This window comes from Carettochelys insculpta, chromosome 14 (assembly GCF_033958435.1).
Source record: "Carettochelys insculpta isolate YL-2023 chromosome 14, ASM3395843v1, whole genome shotgun sequence".
NCBI lineage: Eukaryota > Metazoa > Chordata > Testudines > Carettochelyidae > Carettochelys > Carettochelys insculpta.
In genome coordinates this window covers 1,241,305-1,260,115 of record NC_134150.1, presented here as the reverse complement: position 1 = coordinate 1,260,115, position 18,811 = coordinate 1,241,305, and the positions used below count along the sequence as shown (strand labels likewise).

The window sequence follows — 18,811 nt, the reverse complement described above, 5'->3', positions numbered from 1 at the left end:
TAGGAGCAATTCTGTGGTAGCACCAGAATGAGCAATGACCCCAAGTTGGCTGCACTAATTCTTGTCAGCAAGTCACTGTGACTAGAGCAGGGTGAGGGAACCCAGCCTGCGTCACCGTGCCAGCTGCAGACAGCCTGGCGGGAGACCACACTCGCGTGGGTCTGTGTGAGGGGAAAGCGCGGGAGCTGTGGGCAGAGTAGGGAGGGGAAAAGGCCACTTGTCCAAGAGCCTTTCCCCCAGGCCTGCTGCTCTTGCTAGGAGCAGGTCCCCGGCCACGACCGCGGCCCTCAGCATCTGCCCAAGCCAGCCCTCGGGCTGCAGGGCTGGGGAAGAGGGGGAGACAACCTGCCCAGGAGCGGATTCTGACCTACAGAGCAGGGTCCCCGTGCACGGCCCTGTCACAGCACCACACCCGGGGGCAGCACCCGAATTTCCCCGGCAGCTGGAACGAGGACTCGCCGAGGCCGGGTGCCCCCACTCAGCTCCCCATTACGAGCCACGTGTGCTGGCTCGGTGCTGTCCCGGCTCTGGCCCCGGCCCCTCTCTTCACCGAGGCGGCGCAGGGCTCCCTGGCTGCCAGGGGCAGCCCGGCTGGTGACCCGCGATCGCAGCAGCGGCAGCTCAGACGAGACCAGAAGGGACCCCAGTGGCAGCGCCCGCGCAGCCAAGCGCAACCCGGGTCCCGCCCGCAGCTCTCCAGGGAGGCGCAGCGTGTGCGGGGCCACGGCGAGAGCTCCCCGCCGGCCGGGGGGACAGCGCCAGGGGCCCCGCCCCCAGCAATGGCCCCGCCCCCAGCTCCACCCCCAGCATGGCCCCGCCCCCAGCTCCACCCCCGCCTGGCCCTGGCCCTGGCCCCGCCCGTGGCCCCGCCCCTCCGCGGCCCGTGACTCTCGCCGGCGCGGTGCATGCCGGGACGCGGCGCAGCGGCGTCTCGCGCTGTGACGTGGGGCCGGGGCCGGAGCCGGAGCCGGAGCCATGTCGGGCTTCCCCGAGCTCTACTTCAACGCGGACAGCGGCTACCTCGAGGGGCTGGTGCGGGGCTTCAAGGCGGGCGTGCTGCGGCGGGCGGACTACCTCAACCTGGTGCAGTGCGAGAGCCTGGAGGGTGAGCCCGGCCCCGCCCCCCGTACCGGCCCCGCCCCCCGCCGGCCACCGCCCCGCCCCCCGGCACCACCTCAACCTGGTGCAGTGCGAGAGCCTGGAGGGTGAGCCCGGCCCCGCCCCCCGGCACCCCTGTACCCCCCCCGCCCCGCCCCCCGCCGGGCCCCGCCCCCTTACCCCCTGCCGGCCACCGCCCCGCCCCCCGGCACCGGCCCCGCCCCCCGCCGGCCACCGCCCCGCCCCCCGGCACCACCTCAACCTGGTGCAGTGCGAGAGCCTGGAGGGTGAGCCCGGCCCCGCCCCCCGGCACCGGCCCCGCCCCGCCCCTCGGCACCGCCCCCCGACACCGCCTCAACCTGGTGCAGTGCGAGAGCCTGGAGGGTGAGCCCGGCCCCGCCCCCCGGTACCGGCCCCGCCCCCCGCCGGGCCCCGCCCCGCCCCCCGGCACCGCCCCCCGGCACCACCTCAACCCGGTGCAGTGCGAGAGCCTGGAGGGTGAGCCCGGCCCCGCCCCCCGTACCGGCCCCGCCCCCCGCCGGCCACCGCCCCGCCCCCCGGCACCACCTCAACCTGGTGCAGTGCGAGAGCCTGGAGGGTGAGCCCGGCCCCCCCCCGGCACCCCTGTACCCCCCCCCCTGCCGGGCCCCGCCCCGCCCTCTGCCCAGCAGCTTTCCCTGTTACCCCCTTACCTCTCTGCCCGCCCAGCACCTTCACCCCACTGCCCCCCTCCCGTCTGGCCCTGTTACCCCCTTCGCCCACTCGCCCGGCACAGCTCCGTTGCCCCCTTTTCTCCTCCGCCCAGCTCGGCCCCCTCCCCCGTGCTGCCCCCTCACCTTCCCGCCGCTGTCGACGCGCTCCCTTCGCAAAGCTGGTGGGCAGCAGGTCAGCTTCGTTCGCTCTGCTTCGTGTGAAGCTGGAGAGTCGGACCCCGACAGAGAGCGTGTGGGGAGCAGGGGGTGAGAGACCCCTTCTGCAGCAGCCAAGAGCCGGATTCCTGCCAGCTCTTTCCACCTGTGGGCATCATAAATTTTGTTATACGCACCAGCTCTGCTCCCCGCTTCCCCTACCTGCGGCGCAGGCAGTTCCCTGCCCTGCCACGCTGAAATGAAAATCTAATGGTGACCCATGTTTGGATCCCGACCCGTAGGTTGTGAAGCCCTGGCTTACAGGGATCCCTGTCCGGCAGCATTTGGGGTGGTGGGAGAAAGAGAACCCACCTTCCTTGGCTCGACCAGATGGTTTAGGCAGTGCGGAGGACGGTGTGCTGCAGAAGTGGGACTGGGAGTACCTGGAAGCTGGTGAAATACGCAGACCTCTGAACAGGCTCCAGGAGCAGTGTGCTGAAATGTTGGCTCTTTTTTAAAAACTACCCCGCCTTATTCCAGCTTCTGGCAGAAATTCTGCAGGCGGTGTACCCAGGAGTTCGGACTTGATGGTCTTAGCAGTTTCTTCTGGCCCTAGGGTCTGAAGTTGGGAAGAAAAAGCAGAAGAGGCGAAAGAGATGGTGCAGGAAGTGGAACTTCTGGAGTAGCATTTGTCAGAGACAATGTCTGTTGGACTTCCCCAGTGCCTGCTCCGTAATTCATTCAGCGGCCCTCTGGGCAATCGTTTTTACTGATGGATTTATTATGCATCAAATGAGGGAGAAACTTACCAGATTTATGCAGCGAATGTCTGTCTGACTAGCCCTTTAGCGAGATACCAGGCAGCACCCAGATACGTTACAGAGAATATGGCATTGGGCAGGACATATCCATCCTCCTCCACTCCCATAACTTTGTCAGGGTGTTTGCTTCCCAGGATAGCCCCATGCTGTAAGTTTAGCCCCGGCTTTGGTTCCTAGGGGTGTACGTTCACACTGAGCCGCCTTAAAACACCTGCTCACCAGGATGCCCTCTAATTTTGCCCTCTGTGGGTGGAATACACTTCATTATGGACACGCAGGCATGTGCAGATGGCACCACCAGTAGACACACACGCTGCCCGCTGTGGGCGCTCTGCTGATCAACTGGGCGGTGCCGGACTCTCTCCTGGTTGGCCGCCCAGGAGCTCAGCTCCAGGGAACGCTGACGACGAAGTGGTCGCAATACTCCCTTCCGGCCATTACACCTGCGTGTTAGTGTGTGTGTTTCCATCATGGCCTGCAAAGGGATTCACTTGCTGCAGGACTGCCTGCTACTAACGGCGTCTTTCAGTCCAGTGCCTGCCAGTTAACCAATTAACAGGGATTTTACATTCCTAATCAAATGGCAACAGGAAAATGGTGTTGCTTGGATCTGCGTGTTTGGAGAGTAAGGGACATAGTGAATCCTTTAAGGTGCTACAGGATTCCTCATAGACTCTGCAGCCCGTGAAAGCTTATGTGCTAATAGATTGGTTAGTCTGTAAGATGCTACAGGACTCCTTTTTTTTACTGCAGTAGACCAACATGGCGAGCTCCCGAAATCTCGGCCGGTTAAGCGATGCTCCAAGGCGCTCGCTAACGAGTACAGGTGCTTGCAGTGATGCCCATGGAGTCGCTCACAGGAGGGTGAACCCTTGCAGTGCAGAAACAGGGCACTCCAAAGCGGTGATTCTAGGAGGCAGACTCCCCAACCCACGTTAGGGCGCGTTGGAGTGGACATGAGTGGGCTTGTGGCTCTGAAGTGTTACGTGGCTTTGTTTTTGAATGCAGTTGTGTAACGGAGTAGCTAGCTGCACTCTCGGGGCAGAGGCTGCGTTATGGTGCTTCTGTGAGACGAACTGAGGACACTTGGGGGGTTTTGGAGTGCAGGTAACTAATATAAAGTGTGCGCAGTGCGCTTTGCATTCTGTTTTGTGTGTGGAAAGACCTCCAAAATATTTCACCCGTTTCTGTTTGGACTTGGATCACACTGTGATTAAAACGGCAACTGCATTTTTTGAGTTAATCGCATGAGTTAACTGCGATTACTTGACAGCCCCACAGAAAATCTGCTGTTGGGATCAGTTACTTGTCCATCCAGAGATCTGTTTTGGTGGGTCTGAGGTTGAGCTGGCAGCTGAACTGTGGAAAACGGGGTCAGTGGGTTTGCATGTGATGAAGGTTGGTATCAGGGGTAGCCGTGTTAGTCTGTATCTGCAAAAACGAGAAGTCCTGTGACGCATTATAGACCAACAGATATTTTTGGAGCGTAAGTTTTCATGGGCAAAGACCCGGTTCTTCTGGTCCGTGTGTGGAGCAAGACAGTTTGTTTTTTCAGGTTGTTAAGCAAACAAACACCCCTGCATGAAAATAACAGGAACGTTTCAAAGGTGAGCGCTCGGAAGTGGGAGATGTCAGAATTCCGGTTGCCTTTGCTGTTGTAACTCAGTCCCCTTGCACCTTATGGCACAGCTGAGCTACTAGATCGCATGCTGTTTTCACAGGACCTGTGCGCCATTCAGTGCCCAGGTTGGCGCTGCAGTGGGAATCAGGCTGTGTGGGAAAAGACAGGGTCATCTGTAAGACTCCTGCCTCATTTGAGGCTGGGGTTGCAGGACGGAAGGATTGTCTCCTTGTTAATGCAACCGAAGGAGGCTCTGTGGAAGTAGATTCTGCTCTTGGCTTTGACGCACCTTTCGTGTGGTGCTTTCGTGCTCAGTTGAAATAATGGTTTTTCAAACTATCTCACATCGGGTATGGAAGTCAGTGGGAAACTTCTGACCTTAGCCTGCCATTGTTCCTCACGCTGAAGGTTGGAATGTGGTGAAGAGAGATTAATGTGGGCCAAGTGCTGGGATGCTCCTGTGATGAGTGCCCTAGAAACCACAGGAGGAAATTAATGATTCTCTTCCAGCCAGCGTCTGACAGGTTTGCAGTGAATAAGGCCTGGAGCTGCACAGCAGCAGCCATGTAGCACTTCTGTGGGGCAGACCCCCTTCGCATCCGGCGACAGGGCTGTACTGGCGATAGTGCTGAAAGTGAACGGTCGTGACGATTATGTAACAGACGCACACAAAGCCTTGAAATGAGAACTGACGGATCAGGTGCATGGGGCAGTCAGGCCAGTTCACTTTCAGCACTGTTTCCAGGTCTGAAGAAGTGGGTCTGCCCCATGAAAGCTCATCACCTAATACATTTTGTTAGTCTTGAAAGCGCTACAGGACTGCTTTGTCAGCTTTGTGAAGAGGCAGGTGAACATGGCTCCCTCTGTGTTACTGAGCAACACGAAGGTTACTCTACCACACGCTACTCTTAGCGCATGTTCCTTAGAGAGCAGTGCTCAGCCCCAGAGCTTGCTGGAATGGTACCTGTGGGCATCGGTCTGTAAGCCGTTCTGTGGGGGAAACCTAGCATCCACAGGTATGGGAGAAGACAGACCAAGTAGGCTGCTGCTCCTCTTTCCCCACCCCTAGAAGCCACAGAAGTGTCCCTGCTGGCTGTTCTGGACTGTGCACGGGCATTGCGTTGCTTGTGGGCCATTAAAGTGACAGGTGTTACAGCCCACAGGGCCCATCACGTGGTCTGACCTGTAGAGTGCAAACCATAGAATTCCACCCGTGCTCTGGGCACCTTTCAAGCATGAATGCCACAAGCTGAGACTGGACAACAGGGGTGGGTCAGACCATACATTGCCCTGTTGTGCGTGCTGCCTCTGAATCATCTGGTTCTGGCCGCAGTGGGCCAGATGGTGAGCTAGCTAGATCAGTGGCGTGACTTGGGACAGCTGTTCTTACGGTTACTGCCGGAAACCTGGAGCTTTACATTTACTCTGAACGTCTTAGACTGAGGCCAGGTCTGCACAAGGCCAAAAAGTGGATCTAAGAGACACAATTCCATCTGTGGCAATTGCGTAGCAGGAATCAAGGTATCGCAGAGCAGTTTTTCTGGCTGCCCCCACAGAGGGAGGTTGGTGGGCAAAACTCTCCTGTCAACCTCACTTACTTCTCATGAGAATGAGCAGCACCAGTTACTCGTGGAGCACTCGCATGTTGAACAGTAACAGAGAGGGAGCTGGGCTAGTCTGTACGCTATCAAAGCAAAGCATCCAGTAGCACTTCAAAGACTAACAAAATAATTTATTAGGAGACGAACCACGAAAGCTCATCACCTAATAAATTATTTTGTTAGTGTTTGAAGTGCTACTGCACTGCTTTGTTTTGAGGAACTCGTTATTCCAAGTGACTCTTCTGGATTCTGCTCCTTGAGACTTATCAGAAATCTCTCGGCAGAACAGAGTGTTTGGCGTGTTGGCCGTATTCTCTTGCCAGTGGTGCAGTAGGTCACATGACATTGTGGGAGGAACTGAGGAACATACTGGGGGCTGAAGCTGGGGAGTTGGCTTGTGCACTTCATTGTTCAGATTTTCGTGACTCTTGTGCGTGGCCTCCCTCCCTAAGAAATGCAGGTGTTTGCTGTTCCGTGGTTTGAGCTGCGCAATAGAAGAGCAGAGGCACGTATCTGAACGGCAGGTGTCACTGTTTGCCATTGTAAGTGGGGGGTAAGGGCTCAGACCAAACCACCGTGTGCTGGCTCTTTACCTGTCCGCAATAGGTTAAAAACCAAAACTCACCCAACGAACCTGAATAGCGGTTTCTGTTTCTAGATCTGAAGCTGCACCTCCAGAGCACGGACTATGGGAACTTCCTGGCCAACGAAGCCTCCCCACTGACTGTGTCCGTCATAGACGACAAGCTGAAGGAGAAGATGGTGGTTGAGTTTCGTCACATGAGGAACCACGCGTACGAGCCGCTAGCGAGTTTTCTGGACTTCATCACGTGAGTACGAGCTGCTCCTCAGCAGGCTTTGCTGAGCCTCCCAGCTTAGAAGGGCCTTTCCCATGTGATGGGCACAGCAGCCTCGGGCTTGCAAACGTGAGAGTGAAATAGCTGTGGGACCCCCCCCCAAATGTACCTTTGTTGGCTGCCAGCAACATGGCCTCCTCATCTTCCAGCTTTTAAGCAAAAGCTGCTGTATAAAGTTCACCCTCTCATGCAGGCTTCCGCTCACGCCAGGACTCAGGGTTCATGGTCTGTGCCCATCAGCATGTATGGGATAATGCCTCTCTTAGACTGCATGTCACTGCAGCAGCATTGAAACCTGTGAGTACAGATGTCAATTAAATCCTAGGGCCTCCACCCAGCCCCTCTGTTGCAGCCTTCGTGTTAACACCAGCCCTAGGAAGAGAGGCGCTGCTGTCCTGCAAGAGCCGGAGTAGTTTGAATTAATCCATGGGTAACGTTTCACTGGGGGGCTGCACTGAATTGGTTCTCTTGCATAATTAGAGCTGACTCGGGGGTTTGTCCCGCGTTACCATGAGGAAATGTTAGCAGACCACCGCAGTCTGCTAGCAGATGTACAGTCTTCCTGCATCGTGCCTCCCGCTCCTCCACCTGTGCAACTTGGGGGGAGGGAGGAGGGTCCCACCTCTTCCAGGAGCAAAGGAAGGCTGAAGCTGCAGGCGGCCATGGGCTGAAGCGATACCTCTAAGCTGAGAGATGGCAGGTCTGTGGATGCCTTTTGTGTTCTGTAAGGTAGGGGTGGGGTGTCTGCTGCTGGGGGTGCAGGTGACTCCATCTCAGAGCTTGGCGCCCGGGCCGGGCTCCTGCTCTGTTGACAGTCTTGGCTGCGGGCCGGTGGGTGGGCTCCTGTTGTGTGCTATGGGAATCCCCTTAGGCAAAGGTTCGCTCTGGATTTCTGGAAGGGAAGCGATTTAAATCACGAGCTTCTCTTGGGTCTAGAGTCCTATTCCGTAGTCCCCATCACAGCCCTCCCCCCATAGGGATTCCTGGTGCGCCACAGTACGACATCAGAGCTGAGCCATCGTCTAACAGTCTCTGCGATTTCTTGCTGCTTGTTTCCCTTTATTTGTGTTCCCTGACTAACTCCTGGTGCCTGTTCCTGCCTCCCTGGGGCCGGGGAGGGGGTGAGGGTCTGTCTTGTAGCTGCCCCATCCCCTTGTCTGCGATTGCTTTCCTGGTTTGTGTCCGTTTGTAGGGAGTGTCTCAAGGCAGCGATCCACTTGCCAGCTCAGGCGGGGGCGGGAGCCTTCCCTCCAAGCCACTGTTAGCCTTGCCGGTTCCGAGCCTCGGTGCCCCTGAACTGCTCCTGCGGAGGCACAGTGTGGTGGGCGTTGTGGAAGGGGAGGCTGGAGGGACTAGTCGTGTGGGACTCTAACGTGCTGCTTCACGTGAGGAAAGGGGAAGGATTACCCTCCCGTTGCAGTTCTCGGGCAGTGTCGAGGCAAAGGTGTGAGCCGCGGTCAGCTCTGTGAAGCCTCGGCGGCAGGAGGGTGGTTGTGTAACGTCCTTCGGGACCTGTGCGTGCCTCTCACCAGGCTTGTGGCAGTGTGGGCTGGAAACCTTCCTCTTCCCCAGAGGTGACCTGAGCCTGACCCGAACATGACACCTGTGCAGGCCCTGAGGGAGCTGGGGGAAGTGGAGTGAGGCTAAACGTGTACACCCGGTTCGATGGGCGCTTGGGCGAGGCAAAGGTGGTGCTGCTGCTTCCCTTCCTCGCTGGAACTGGCGTAAGAAAAGCAGCTGTGTTCATGCCAGAGTCCTGCCCAGGTGGCTCCAGGCACGGCGGGGGAGAGGCTTTGCTGACTGCGTCCCAAGCACTGGGTCAGTGTGATCTGGCTTCGCTGGCTTGTTCAGTCATCACCCTACCTGGAAAGGGAGCCCCTCGGCGCGGCGCCTGGCCTGACATTGGCACGCTCGGGCCAGGAGAAACCCTCCGTGGGCTGGCTAAAAGGGGAGCTGCAGCTCAGCATGAGCGTGCTCAGGGTTGGCCTCCACCAGCTGAGTGGGACCCCCACCCCGCTCACGCATCTGATGAAGTGGGACTTCGCCCACGAAAGCTCATGCTTCAAAATACCTGTTGGTCTGTAAGGTGCCACGGGGCTTCTTGTTGCTCTTCCAGATTGTTACCTGAGGTCCCCTACAGGGCGCGGCTTGTCTTGTCTTGGGGCCATGTACTCCCCCGGGAGAGCTGCAGACAAACAGGCGAGTCCCTCTCCCAGCTGCGCTGCTTTCCCCCCACTGGGTCGATAGCCACCCTGTACTGTAGTGGCGGATCGGAACAATCGGCTGCTAAGAAGGTTGCCCTCTTCGTGTGAGCCGGCCCCTTGTCGCCCGTGCTCTTTCCCTGCGCCGAGGTGAATCTCACCCGAGCTCCTGGCTGCAGCATTTCTCTCTCCCCTCCCCTTGGGGGTGGTATCGTGCACACCTGTGGCTCTGTGTGCGTGTCCAGGGAGCTGTGCCTGTTCGCCCCGGGTGGTCTCACCTGGGACGAGGAGCACGAGGCAGGCTTGAGTCTGAGATGCTGGATTTGTGTACGGTGTGGGGTGATGGACTTCTGTCCTCATCAGAGGCTGGTGCTGGAGACTGCAGCAATTTGAGGGACACTGTTACGGTCCCAGCCAGAGTGGGAGGTAGCCTGTCAGCCTCGTTGGTGTCCCCCCGCAAGGCTGGTGTGGTGTTAGAATTGCGGTTGTTCACTGTCGCAGGGGAGCGATGGGGCTGTTCACTGGGGGCGTGGCCTCTCTAGATGGTTACCGGTAGAGTTCCTTATTCAGGGTATAGTGCTGAGTTTGCACATGAGCTCCAGTTCAGCGGTTTCCCTTTGTAATGGAGTTGTGAAGGGTTTGGGGTGCTCTGGGGGAAGGCTGGTTACTTTTAAATCCTTTCCTGAGTGTCCCCCAATCCCCTGACCGATCACCGGACTTTACAGTGGCTCGTACCCTCCTCCTTTGCAGTCATTTCTTACACGTGAACCTGCCTGTGTTTCTGCTCCGTTCTGTCCATGACAGCTTGTGCCCTACGTCCGTTAGTCTGCAGGGTGCTACGGGACTCCTTGTTGGTGTTATGGACACCGCCCGGACAGAGGGAGGGCCAACACGTGCACCCAGCCGACGACCCTGCTGCCAGCGTGGGTAACCCGCTCCCCTCTCCTGTCCCCCCAGGTACAGCTACATGATCGATAACGTCATCCTGCTGATCACCGGCACCCTGCACCAGCGCTCCATCGCAGAGCTGGTACCCAAGTGCCACCCTCTGGGCAGCTTTGAGCAGATGGAAGCGGTGAACATTGCTCAGACCCCGGCCGAGCTCTACAACGCCATCTTGGTGGACACGCCCCTGGGTGAGCAGGGGTTTGCTCTCCCGCCGTGCGTGGGACCCTGTCTGCCCCATTCACGCCCTGGGATGTGCACACGGCCCTGGGCCTCTGAATGCAGGTGTAGTGGGGCTTTCTGCCGCGGGCATGCTCCAAGTGTACCTACTGCTCGATTGCAGAGTGACCTGCCAGAATGGGCTCCCCGTCGGCTTCCCACCAGCCCTCTAGGGAAGAAACATGAAGGCAGCAAGTTGAGGCATGTTAAGAAAGTAGTAACCTTGTTTTAGCACTAGTCGTCTGGAGTGATGCCTGTCGTGCAGATCCCAGTAGCGAGAAATCCGGGTTCTCCCTGGGAGAGGGGAGGGAGGTAATCGTACTTATGCTTGCTGCACAGATTTCCTGGAGCAATTCCACGTACGTTCAGCAGTCCCCTGTGGGCATCTTCCCAACAGCTGCCTCCGCTTCCAGGCCTGTCTGCCTCTCTCGTACGGGTACAGGCCTCAGGTAGTGGGTGCGTGAGGCAGGCGTGCTCCAAAGTCGGCACTCAGTTGGAAAACCCCTCTGTAGAATGTGGAATTGAGCAGGCGTGTTGCTGTGGCGCGTCGCAGGTTGGCTGGAAGAATGACCAGAGGCACGTTGGCTCTCCAGCCGTGAGATGTAGGAGTAGAAGAGAGAAGTAACTCCCCGCATGGGAGATGCCAACGTGTAATGCAATTTGTGGCAGTTGCTGTGATCTGCGGAGGCAGACTAGTCCGTGTCCCACAGCGAACCAAGTACAGCACAAGCTTTATTCTCCAGCACGCCGGGGGAGCCGGGGGCACCGGGTAATAAAACGTGCCGGTTATTTGAGCTGGGGCCGGGCAGTGGGCCCCGCTCTGCCTTCCTCCGGCCGGGCATGCTGGGTACCTGAGTGCTGAAGGGCTAGGCCTTTGCTGTACTTTAAATTCGTTATCCTGCTGGTACCTTACCCCGGCAAGCAAGAGAGTGAGAGACAGGAGCTAAGGCCAGCAGTGTGCAGTCTGGGAGGGGACAAACAAATTCTTCCTCTGGGTGTGGAAGATGCCTGGGCGCACAGCCCTCTTCTACCTGCTCCAGAGAGGGTCCAGTCCCCAGCAGATCTAGACTCTTGATGGTAGAGTGGGTAGCAGCCAAGATTTTTCATCGCATCCCCGGCACAGCCTGGCACAACAAAGCAGGGAAACAGATTTCAAACTGACTCGTTAGACAAGGAGCCAAGAAATGGCCGAAAGCTGAACCGATAGCAGAGCTCTTACTCCACATGTTGAGCATTCAGCTGGGGCAGGACGCTCAGCTGCAAGGCCAAAGCACTGACCTGCGCTCCCTGAACCTGGAGCGTGTGCACAGGTTACGGAACGTGAACCCAGCCGGGGGAGCAGAATGAGTGCAGGGACCTTGTTCCAGACAGCAGCTCCAAGCGTAGCAGGGGCACTGCTGGGAAGTGTGTTCTCCAGCTCCTGGATCTCGTTTCACAGGGTGTGCACATCCCAAAGCTGAAATGCATTTCTACGCCACCGCCTGGGCTGGGCTGGGCATCCCTGGCTAGGCCCTGGGCTTATGGAGAAGGAAAAGGACCTAGACACAAGGCAGCTTGGAACCTGCTTGTAGGCCGGAGTCTTTGATTCCCAAAGCAAGAACATCCTCTGTCCCCTTGAATGTCCTGTCCTGTCCCAGGCACAGGGACTTCTCTTCTCCCCATGCGGTTTGGCTGGCTAGTCGGGGGGGTAGGGTTGCTCCTGCGGCCTGAGTCTGGCCTCGCCGCCCGAGCAGCTGAGGACCTTAGTTTTCCAAATGGTCTGGTTGCCACACCATGAAGCTCCTGGTAAGGCCCGGCCCCTCCTGCAGAGCTCAGTGGGGGGCGTGGGGCTTTCCTGGCCGTGTGGCAAGCAGAGAAAAGGCCCAGCGGGCTTAGCTACGCTCCTGTCCAAACACTGACATGCCGGTCTGAGTATTCAGCCCTCGGCACCCAAGGCAGGCGCTCTGCACATCCAGCTGTAGGTGTCTGGAGGAGCTGCTGGGTACCTGGCCTCCTGCACGCAAAGGTCTCCCCCTCCACTCCCTCTCCGGAAGGTCAGGAAAGGAGAACAGAAGTGAGGAGGGGTTTGGAACGGGGCCATGTGAGAAGAGATTTAAGACGGGGACTTGTCCGCTTAGAATAGAGGAGACGGGCGTCGGGGGAGAGGACGGGGTCTGTAAAAACCATGGCTGGTGTGGAGAAGGTGACCAGGGACAAGTTATTGACTTGTTCCCATAACACAAGAACTAGGGGTCACCCAGTGAAATTCAGGGGCAGCAGGTTTAAAACGACCCGAAGGAAGTCTGTCTTCAGACAGCACAAAGTTAACCTGTGGAGCTCCTCCCCAGAGGCCGTTGTGAAGACCAGGAGGTTAGCAGGGATTAAAGAGAGTGAGATAGGTCCACGGCGGCTCGGTCTATCAGTGGCTATTGGCCAGGTGGGGCTGGGAGGAGTCCCAGCCTCGGTTTGCAGAAGCTGGGCATGGGTGACGGGAGGGATCACTTGGTTCCCTGTTCTGTTCACTCCCTCCGGGACACCTGACAGGAGACTGGGCTGGACGGATCCCTGGTTCGACCCGTAGGGCCGCTCTCCCATTCTCTGGGAAGCAGCGCGTGGCACTTGAGCAGCAGGAGCGGTCGGCAACTTTGCTGTGTGTCTTTCAGCCGCCTTCTTCCAGGACTGCATCTCCGAGCAGGACCTGGACGAGATGAACATCGAAATCATCCGGAACACGCTGTACAAGGTGAAGGGCCCCTCGGGGAGCAGGAGCCGGCGGAACAGCTCGTGGCGGTAACTGAGCCTGGCCATGGGGCGTTGCCGCCCGCCGCGGGGGAGCTGGGCGGGGCAGCATGCTGCCAGCGGGCCGGTTCCCGGAGGGGTAAAGGGAGCTGGTGGTGTGTTTGCTGCATGCCGGGGAGCAGTAACGCGGCGACCGAGAACAGAGGCTGGGGGTGCTCGTGGCAGCTGCTTCCCATCCCTGCAGGCTGGCAGTGACCATGTCCCCAAAGTACCCGCTGGCCTCGCCTGTCTGACTGGCCCTGGGTGAGCCCCGGGCGTCTCCCAGGCTGACCCCGAATCCATGCGAAGCAGAGGCAACGAGGCTGCTCTCCCGGGCCTGGTGCTGAGATCAGGGGCCAGGCCAGGACTGTGCTCTCCTGCTGGGGAAAGACTTCAGAGGTCCCCACTGAGCTGTGGGGGCGGCAGACACCCCCCGTGGGCAGCCTAGAGGAGTAAGGAGCCCAGAGCCCCCTCCCTGCAGGTCAGAGAGGTCTGCAGGCTGGATCCCTTTCCCTGGTGCGTGGCTGGAATAGAATCCCAGCACCGGGAGGGACCTCGAGAGCTCCAGTCCAGTCCCTGCACTTGTGGCAGGGCCCAGCTCCAGCTATGCCATCCCTGACAGGAGTCTGTCTAAGCTGCTCTCCAGTATCAAGGGGAGCTGTGGGTTTGCACTGAGGGCCCCAGCAGTGCTGCATGGGGCGCCTGGAGGGGATGCGGCAGGTAGAGGCTGGGGGGTTTGGTGGGGCTGCGGGGGGGCGGCAGGTGGAGGTTGGGGGGGTGGGGGGTCTGGCGGGGCTGTGTGTCTATCCCCAAAGGCGTGTGGCTCTCTCCAGCTGGCACTCCCACTGCTCGCGGAGGGAGAGGGGCGGGTAGAAAGGAGTGCGAGTGTCTTTCTCACAAAGCTAGCTAGCACATCCTCGAACGGCTGAGCAAGGAGCCTGGGGTTTCGTGAATTACCCTGCCGCTCAGACCCTCGGTGGGGACTTGGTAGCGACCCTGTGTGCCGCCACACAGCTGAATGGCACGCTCCGTCTGTCTCACTCATCCTGCGCACAGTGGGCATTGCAGTCCTAGGTCGGTGTCCCTTTGCGCCTCCTGTGTCACTCTGCAGGCTGCCAGGTGGCGGGCACAGGGCCCGCCCTCAGTCGCCCCACGCTCCAGGGCAGCCTGCCTCATTGCCTGTTGGCTCGAGTCTCAGACGGGTGGATGGGAAGAGACCCATTAGAAGAGGCAGAGATGTACTCACGGCTGCCAGAACAGCGCTTGGATTAGAGCCAGGACCTCTGGCACTGCCAGCGGGCCCATGCTCTCGGGCTGGTTAGCTCTTTGCCGCATGTGAATGGACCAAACCGCAGCCTTTGGCCTCCCTCTGCCTCCTGGGAAGCGTGGCCATTGGCCTGGGCGGAGCGCTGGGGCCCTGCTGGCTTGTGTCGATGCACTGGGGGTCTCTGGCGGGCTGCGGAGAAGGGCCACACTCACCCTCGTCTGCTCGGCTCTCTCCTCAGGCCTACCTTGAGTCCTTCTACAAGTTCTGCAAGATCCTGGGTGGCACCACTGCAGACGCCATGTGCCCGATCCTGGAGGTAGGGCTGCCGACGGGCCCCGCATCCCAGTAATCCGGCTGCATGTGGCTCAGCGCTGCCTGCTGACTGCAGGCTGATTTCTGAAATAACCCCGTGCCTGGGTGCATGCAGCTGGCTTGCTGGGGCCTGGGGGGAGGCAGGGCAGGGGATGTTACCCCACAAGGCCCCACCGGGGGTGGGCACAGCCCTGCCTGAGGCGATGCGTCTTGTGGTTAGTTTGAAGCAGACAGGCGAGCCTTCATCATCACCATTAACTCGTTCGGAACGGAGCTCTCCAAGGAGGACCGCGCCAAGCTGTTCCCTCACTGTGGGAAGCTCTATCCAGAGGGGTTGGCCCAGCTGGCCAGAGCGGACGACTACGAGCAGGTGAAAACAGTGGCCGACTACTACCCGGTAAGTACCACGGCGGGTGGGGGTGGGGGGCGGTGGTTGTCACAGGAGGTGGCTGCTCCCGGGCTGGATCAGTGGGTTTGGGGCCCATCCGTGGGAAAGGACGATGGGGCTCAGGGCAGGAGACCCTGGTGCATTATATGCCCCTCCCAGACCTCTTGCCTCAGCAACACTCCCTTCGCAGGGGTGGTTCTGGGCTCCCCCAGCCGCCGTCCGTGTGCTGGAGGCAGAATGGGACACAAAGTGTTGCTTTAACCCTGCTGGAGAGCTGAGTCATCTGAGCTGTGCAGACGTGGCTGGCTGGACCCCAGAGCACCCCTGTCTGTCTGCACGGCAGCTCTCCCAGCCCTGCTGGGACCAGGCAGTGACAGGGAGTCGCTGATGGGACCTCCAGCCTTATGACTGGACCCTGGGGCTAGGACGCTGCCTGGCATGTGCCCCAAAGCCTGCCAGGGACCTGCTTGGGTGGCACAAAACCCGTCGGGAGCCCAAGGGTGGAGACCCATCTCTGAGTACGATCCCCCGGGGTGAGAATCGGCAGCCGGGGGCTAGTCGCAGCTCACACTGCGCTGGCTTAACTTTGGCCACGTCTGGACTCATGGGAGGGCCCAGACTCTGGGGGTCGATGAGGGCGTCTGCTAGGGACGTGCTGCATTGGACGTTGAGGGCGCCTCTCTGGGCTCCTGGCGGAAGCTGGAGTTCAGGTACCTGGACTCCAGCTGTGCAGTTCTCAGGGCTGGAGCTGCTCGTCTCAGTAGCGCAGCTAGCGCTGGCCTAGAGGTGCAGCTGTTGGTGGTCTGTGGTTCGCAGGCATTTGCTTGCCCCCGTGAGCCGTGTTCAGCCAGGAGCCCGGTGTAAGCCCGGGAGTGTCAGCACAGAGCAGCCCTGGTTTATTCATGGAGTCCCCGGCCAGGCGGGACCACTGAGGTCGTCTCATCTGACCTTCGTGTAGCACGGGCAGAGACCTGCCCCGGCGTAATTCCCAGTGCCATGAAATCAGGGTGACGTTGGCACTTGTCCACTACAAACCAGACCCCCCGTCAGCCGTCGTGCAGTGCAAACCGTGTGCATGTGCTGGCTCCGGATTCAGTGCCCTATTCCCAGCCATTCGGTGGGTGAGAAACGGCCTGCGCTTCCTGCCGCGTGTCCTGCTCCCCTCGCCCCCACCCCCCCCCCGCCCCCAGGAGCCAGCCCCGCGATCGGCAGTGGGGTGGGGAGGCGTCTGCTCGCTCCTGCCACTCGGCTCTCGCCGGCTGTGGTGGGGACTGCTGGGGGAAGGCGCCCCAGGGCGAGGGGGTCCCGCTGGAGCTGGGGCTCAGCTCCGCGCTGCAGTGTGGGAAAGAGGGCTGCAGCCCAGGGCTGCCACGGCCGTGTGAGTGCTGGAGGGTCTGTTCCCCATGCACCTCCTCTCGCCGTAGGAGTACAAACTGCTGTTCGAAGGAGCTGGCAGCAACCCCGGAGACAAGACCCTGGAGGACCGTTTCTTTGAGCACGAGGTGAGCGCCGGGAGCGGCAGCAGAGCTTGGCGGAAGTCCGCAGGCCTGCCAGAAGGGGAAGTCCGGCAGCAGAGCTGGGGGTGTGCGTTGGGGTGGGGGGCTCAGACGTCCTGTGCTGTACTTGCCCTCCTGCACTCCGGTCCCCTGCTCCCTGCCACTGGACTGGAGGCGCAGCCGTGGGGCGTCCCCAGAAGGAGGTTTGCATCACAAACCTCATGGGTAAGCGTGTCCCTGCCCTGCCCCTCTCGCTGCCCCGCCCTGGCAGCCTTCTCCCGTGGACTCGGCTTGCACTGCTGGCTGGGCTGGAGGGGTGTGCCAGGAACTCGGCTACCACAGGGGAGCGTGGCTGGGACCACTCGCTCCAATGGCTGCTAAAAGCTGGACCTCCCCAGCCTGCCACCCTCAGGACCTGACCGGCCGCCAAGGAGGGCGTCCCTGGACCAGTGCTGGTCAAGGCCAGTCTCTCTGCTGTTGGCTCCAGTTCTCCTGGGGCCCAGTGGGCTCCCCTCTGCTGCTAGACTCCAGGCCGGCCCACCCCCAAGGTGCCCGGGCTCTGCTCCAGCAATAGCCACAGGCCTGCTGGGCTCTGGGTGGTGCTGGATCTGAGAGGCTCTCCAGAGCTCTGAGCTGCTTTGCTGGCAGGGGGCAGGCCGTGACCCTGGCGCTCTGCTCTCCCAGGTGAAACTCAACAAGCTGGCTTTCCTCAACCAGTTCCACTTCGGGGTGTTCTACGCCTTCGTCAAGCTGAAGGAGCAGGAGTGTCGCAACATCGTGTGGATTGCCGAGTGCATCGCACAGCGGCACCGGGCCAAGATTGACAACTACATCCCCATCTTCTAAGTGCCCGGCCCCAGGCCTGCCCGCCCATGCCCCGTGCGTGTCGAGTGTGCGCTGCTCCCAGCTCCGGGCCAGGCTCCTCTGGAAGGAGCCCCAGGGCACAGGACAGTCTGTTCCCCAGCTGCCGCTGGGTGCTGAGGGTGGGCTGGGCTGGGCTGGGCAGCGATGCAGCTGGAGGGCTCTGGTCCGTGTCATGTCTCCGTCCCCGTCCCTGTCCCTGTCCCGCTGAGCTGTGCGCTTACCCTGAGGGCCCTGGCTGCCCCTTGCTCTGCAGCAGCTCCTGAGTTCCAGGGCCCCTCTCAAGGCTGACCTGAGCAGCCGCGCTCCCTGAGCGCTGCCCTGGTGTGCGTGTGCTTCGCAGCGGCTGCTGTGCAATGCCTGCGTTGTCGTGTCCGAGTTCTCCTGGGGCAGGAGGCTGGGACAGAGGTCCCTGGTGGCTGCGGCACCCATCTGTCGTTCCCCCCTCCCCGCCCCCGCAGCACTTCTGTGGCCCGGCTTGTGCTGAGCAGCCTGGTCCCTGGCCGGGGAAGGCCCCCACCCCGTCTCTGCCCTAGGGGCCTGCAGCAGAGAGCAGGTGTCAGCCAGACCTTCTCCCCCACCTGCCTCTGCAGTGCTCCCCTACCCCCATGCTGCCAGGCTGCACCCAGGAGCAGCCCTCCCCTTCATGCACAGCAGTGAGCCAGGCTGCGTGGGCCCAACAGGTGCAGTTGCGCTGTGATCTAGGTGGGTGTCACTGAGCTGCTAGCTGATTCTGCCTCCTTCGCAGCCCGGGCTCGCCCTGTCCCCCTGACGCTAGTGCTGGGAGGCTGGATGTCCCCTTGGCAGCCGCCATGCCAGCTCTGTGCTGCTCCCAGGGGCAGGGGAGCGGGAGTCGCAGCCCAGCTGCTCTGGCTGTGCCCTCAGTCTCTGCACCCTGATTTGCTGTCCTGGCTCCCCTCTCCCCATGACAATAAATATCTGTGGAAAGCACCACGCTGCCTCGCCTGGTCCTTGCTGGCAGCTCCAGGAGCCCCTCCTGCCCAGCCGCCTGCCATGTGCAAAGGCTCTGCTGGGTTGGTCCTGGCCAGGGTCTCAGTAGGCAGCAGCGTCTCCACCTGTCCTGTTTCAGTTCCCTTCGCCTCTTCCCAGGGCCGCCAGCTCCAGTGAGCTCTGTCCAAGGTGCTGCCTTCCCGCACCCACCCACGAGCAGTGTTTACCCTGGGCCTTCCTGTGGCTACTGATTGGCTGCAGCCCTGCGGCTCCCTTTTGTGAGCCTGCTGGGCCCTGATTGGCTGCTCTGTGCGGCTGCTGTCCAATTGGCTGCCTGCTGCACTGCTTTTAACCCCTTCCTTGCCTATCACAAAGGCATTTGACTTTGTCGCACTGGCAGTGTGAGTAAAGGAGGGTTGCTTTACGCCGCCCAGAGACAGACTTTCCTGTGGGTGAAGGCCTGCCTGAGTCCTCTCAGAATGTTTGCTGGGGGCCAGTGCTGGGGCAGGTCTGTCTGGTGGTGCTATCTGGCCATTGTTTTCGGCACTAAGCAGCTGGCAGACAGGCT

The 18,811-nt window shown here is 60.3% G+C and overlaps 1 protein-coding gene across 2 annotated transcripts; it reads left to right on the top strand.

Moving 5' to 3' along the window:
• Nucleotides 1-908: 908 nt before the first annotated feature.
• Nucleotides 909-18,243, top strand: LOC142020816 (V-type proton ATPase subunit d 1). Of its 2 annotated transcripts, none has more exons than XM_075009027.1 (8): nt 909-1,105; nt 6,648-6,819; nt 10,005-10,183; nt 12,854-12,933; nt 14,474-14,551; nt 14,768-14,944; nt 16,360-16,437; nt 17,116-18,243. In XM_075009027.1, the coding sequence occupies exons 1-8, from the start codon at nt 976-978 to the stop codon at nt 17,275-17,277; spliced, it is 1,056 nt and encodes a 351-aa protein (XP_074865128.1). In that variant the 5' UTR covers nt 909-975; the 3' UTR covers nt 17,278-18,243. The 2 variants fall into 2 exon arrangements, with proteins under 2 accessions (XP_074865128.1, XP_074865129.1); XM_075009028.1 differs by lacking the exon at nt 909-1,105 and adding an exon at nt 1,650-1,696.
• Nucleotides 18,244-18,811: the final 568 nt, after the last annotated feature.

Excerpts from the sequence above, each read along its gene's own strand:
- LOC142020816 (XM_075009027.1), top strand. The coding sequence starts at position 976 with ATGTCGGGCTTCCCCGAGCTCTACTTCAACGCGGACAGCGGCTACCTC. Across the intron at positions 6,820-10,004 it reads AGTTTTCTGGACTTCATCAC|GTACAGCTACATGATCGATA; the intron begins GTGAGTACGAGC and ends CTGTCCCCCCAG. Across the intron at positions 14,945-16,359 it reads CAGTGGCCGACTACTACCCG|GAGTACAAACTGCTGTTCGA; the intron begins GTAAGTACCACG and ends CTCTCGCCGTAG.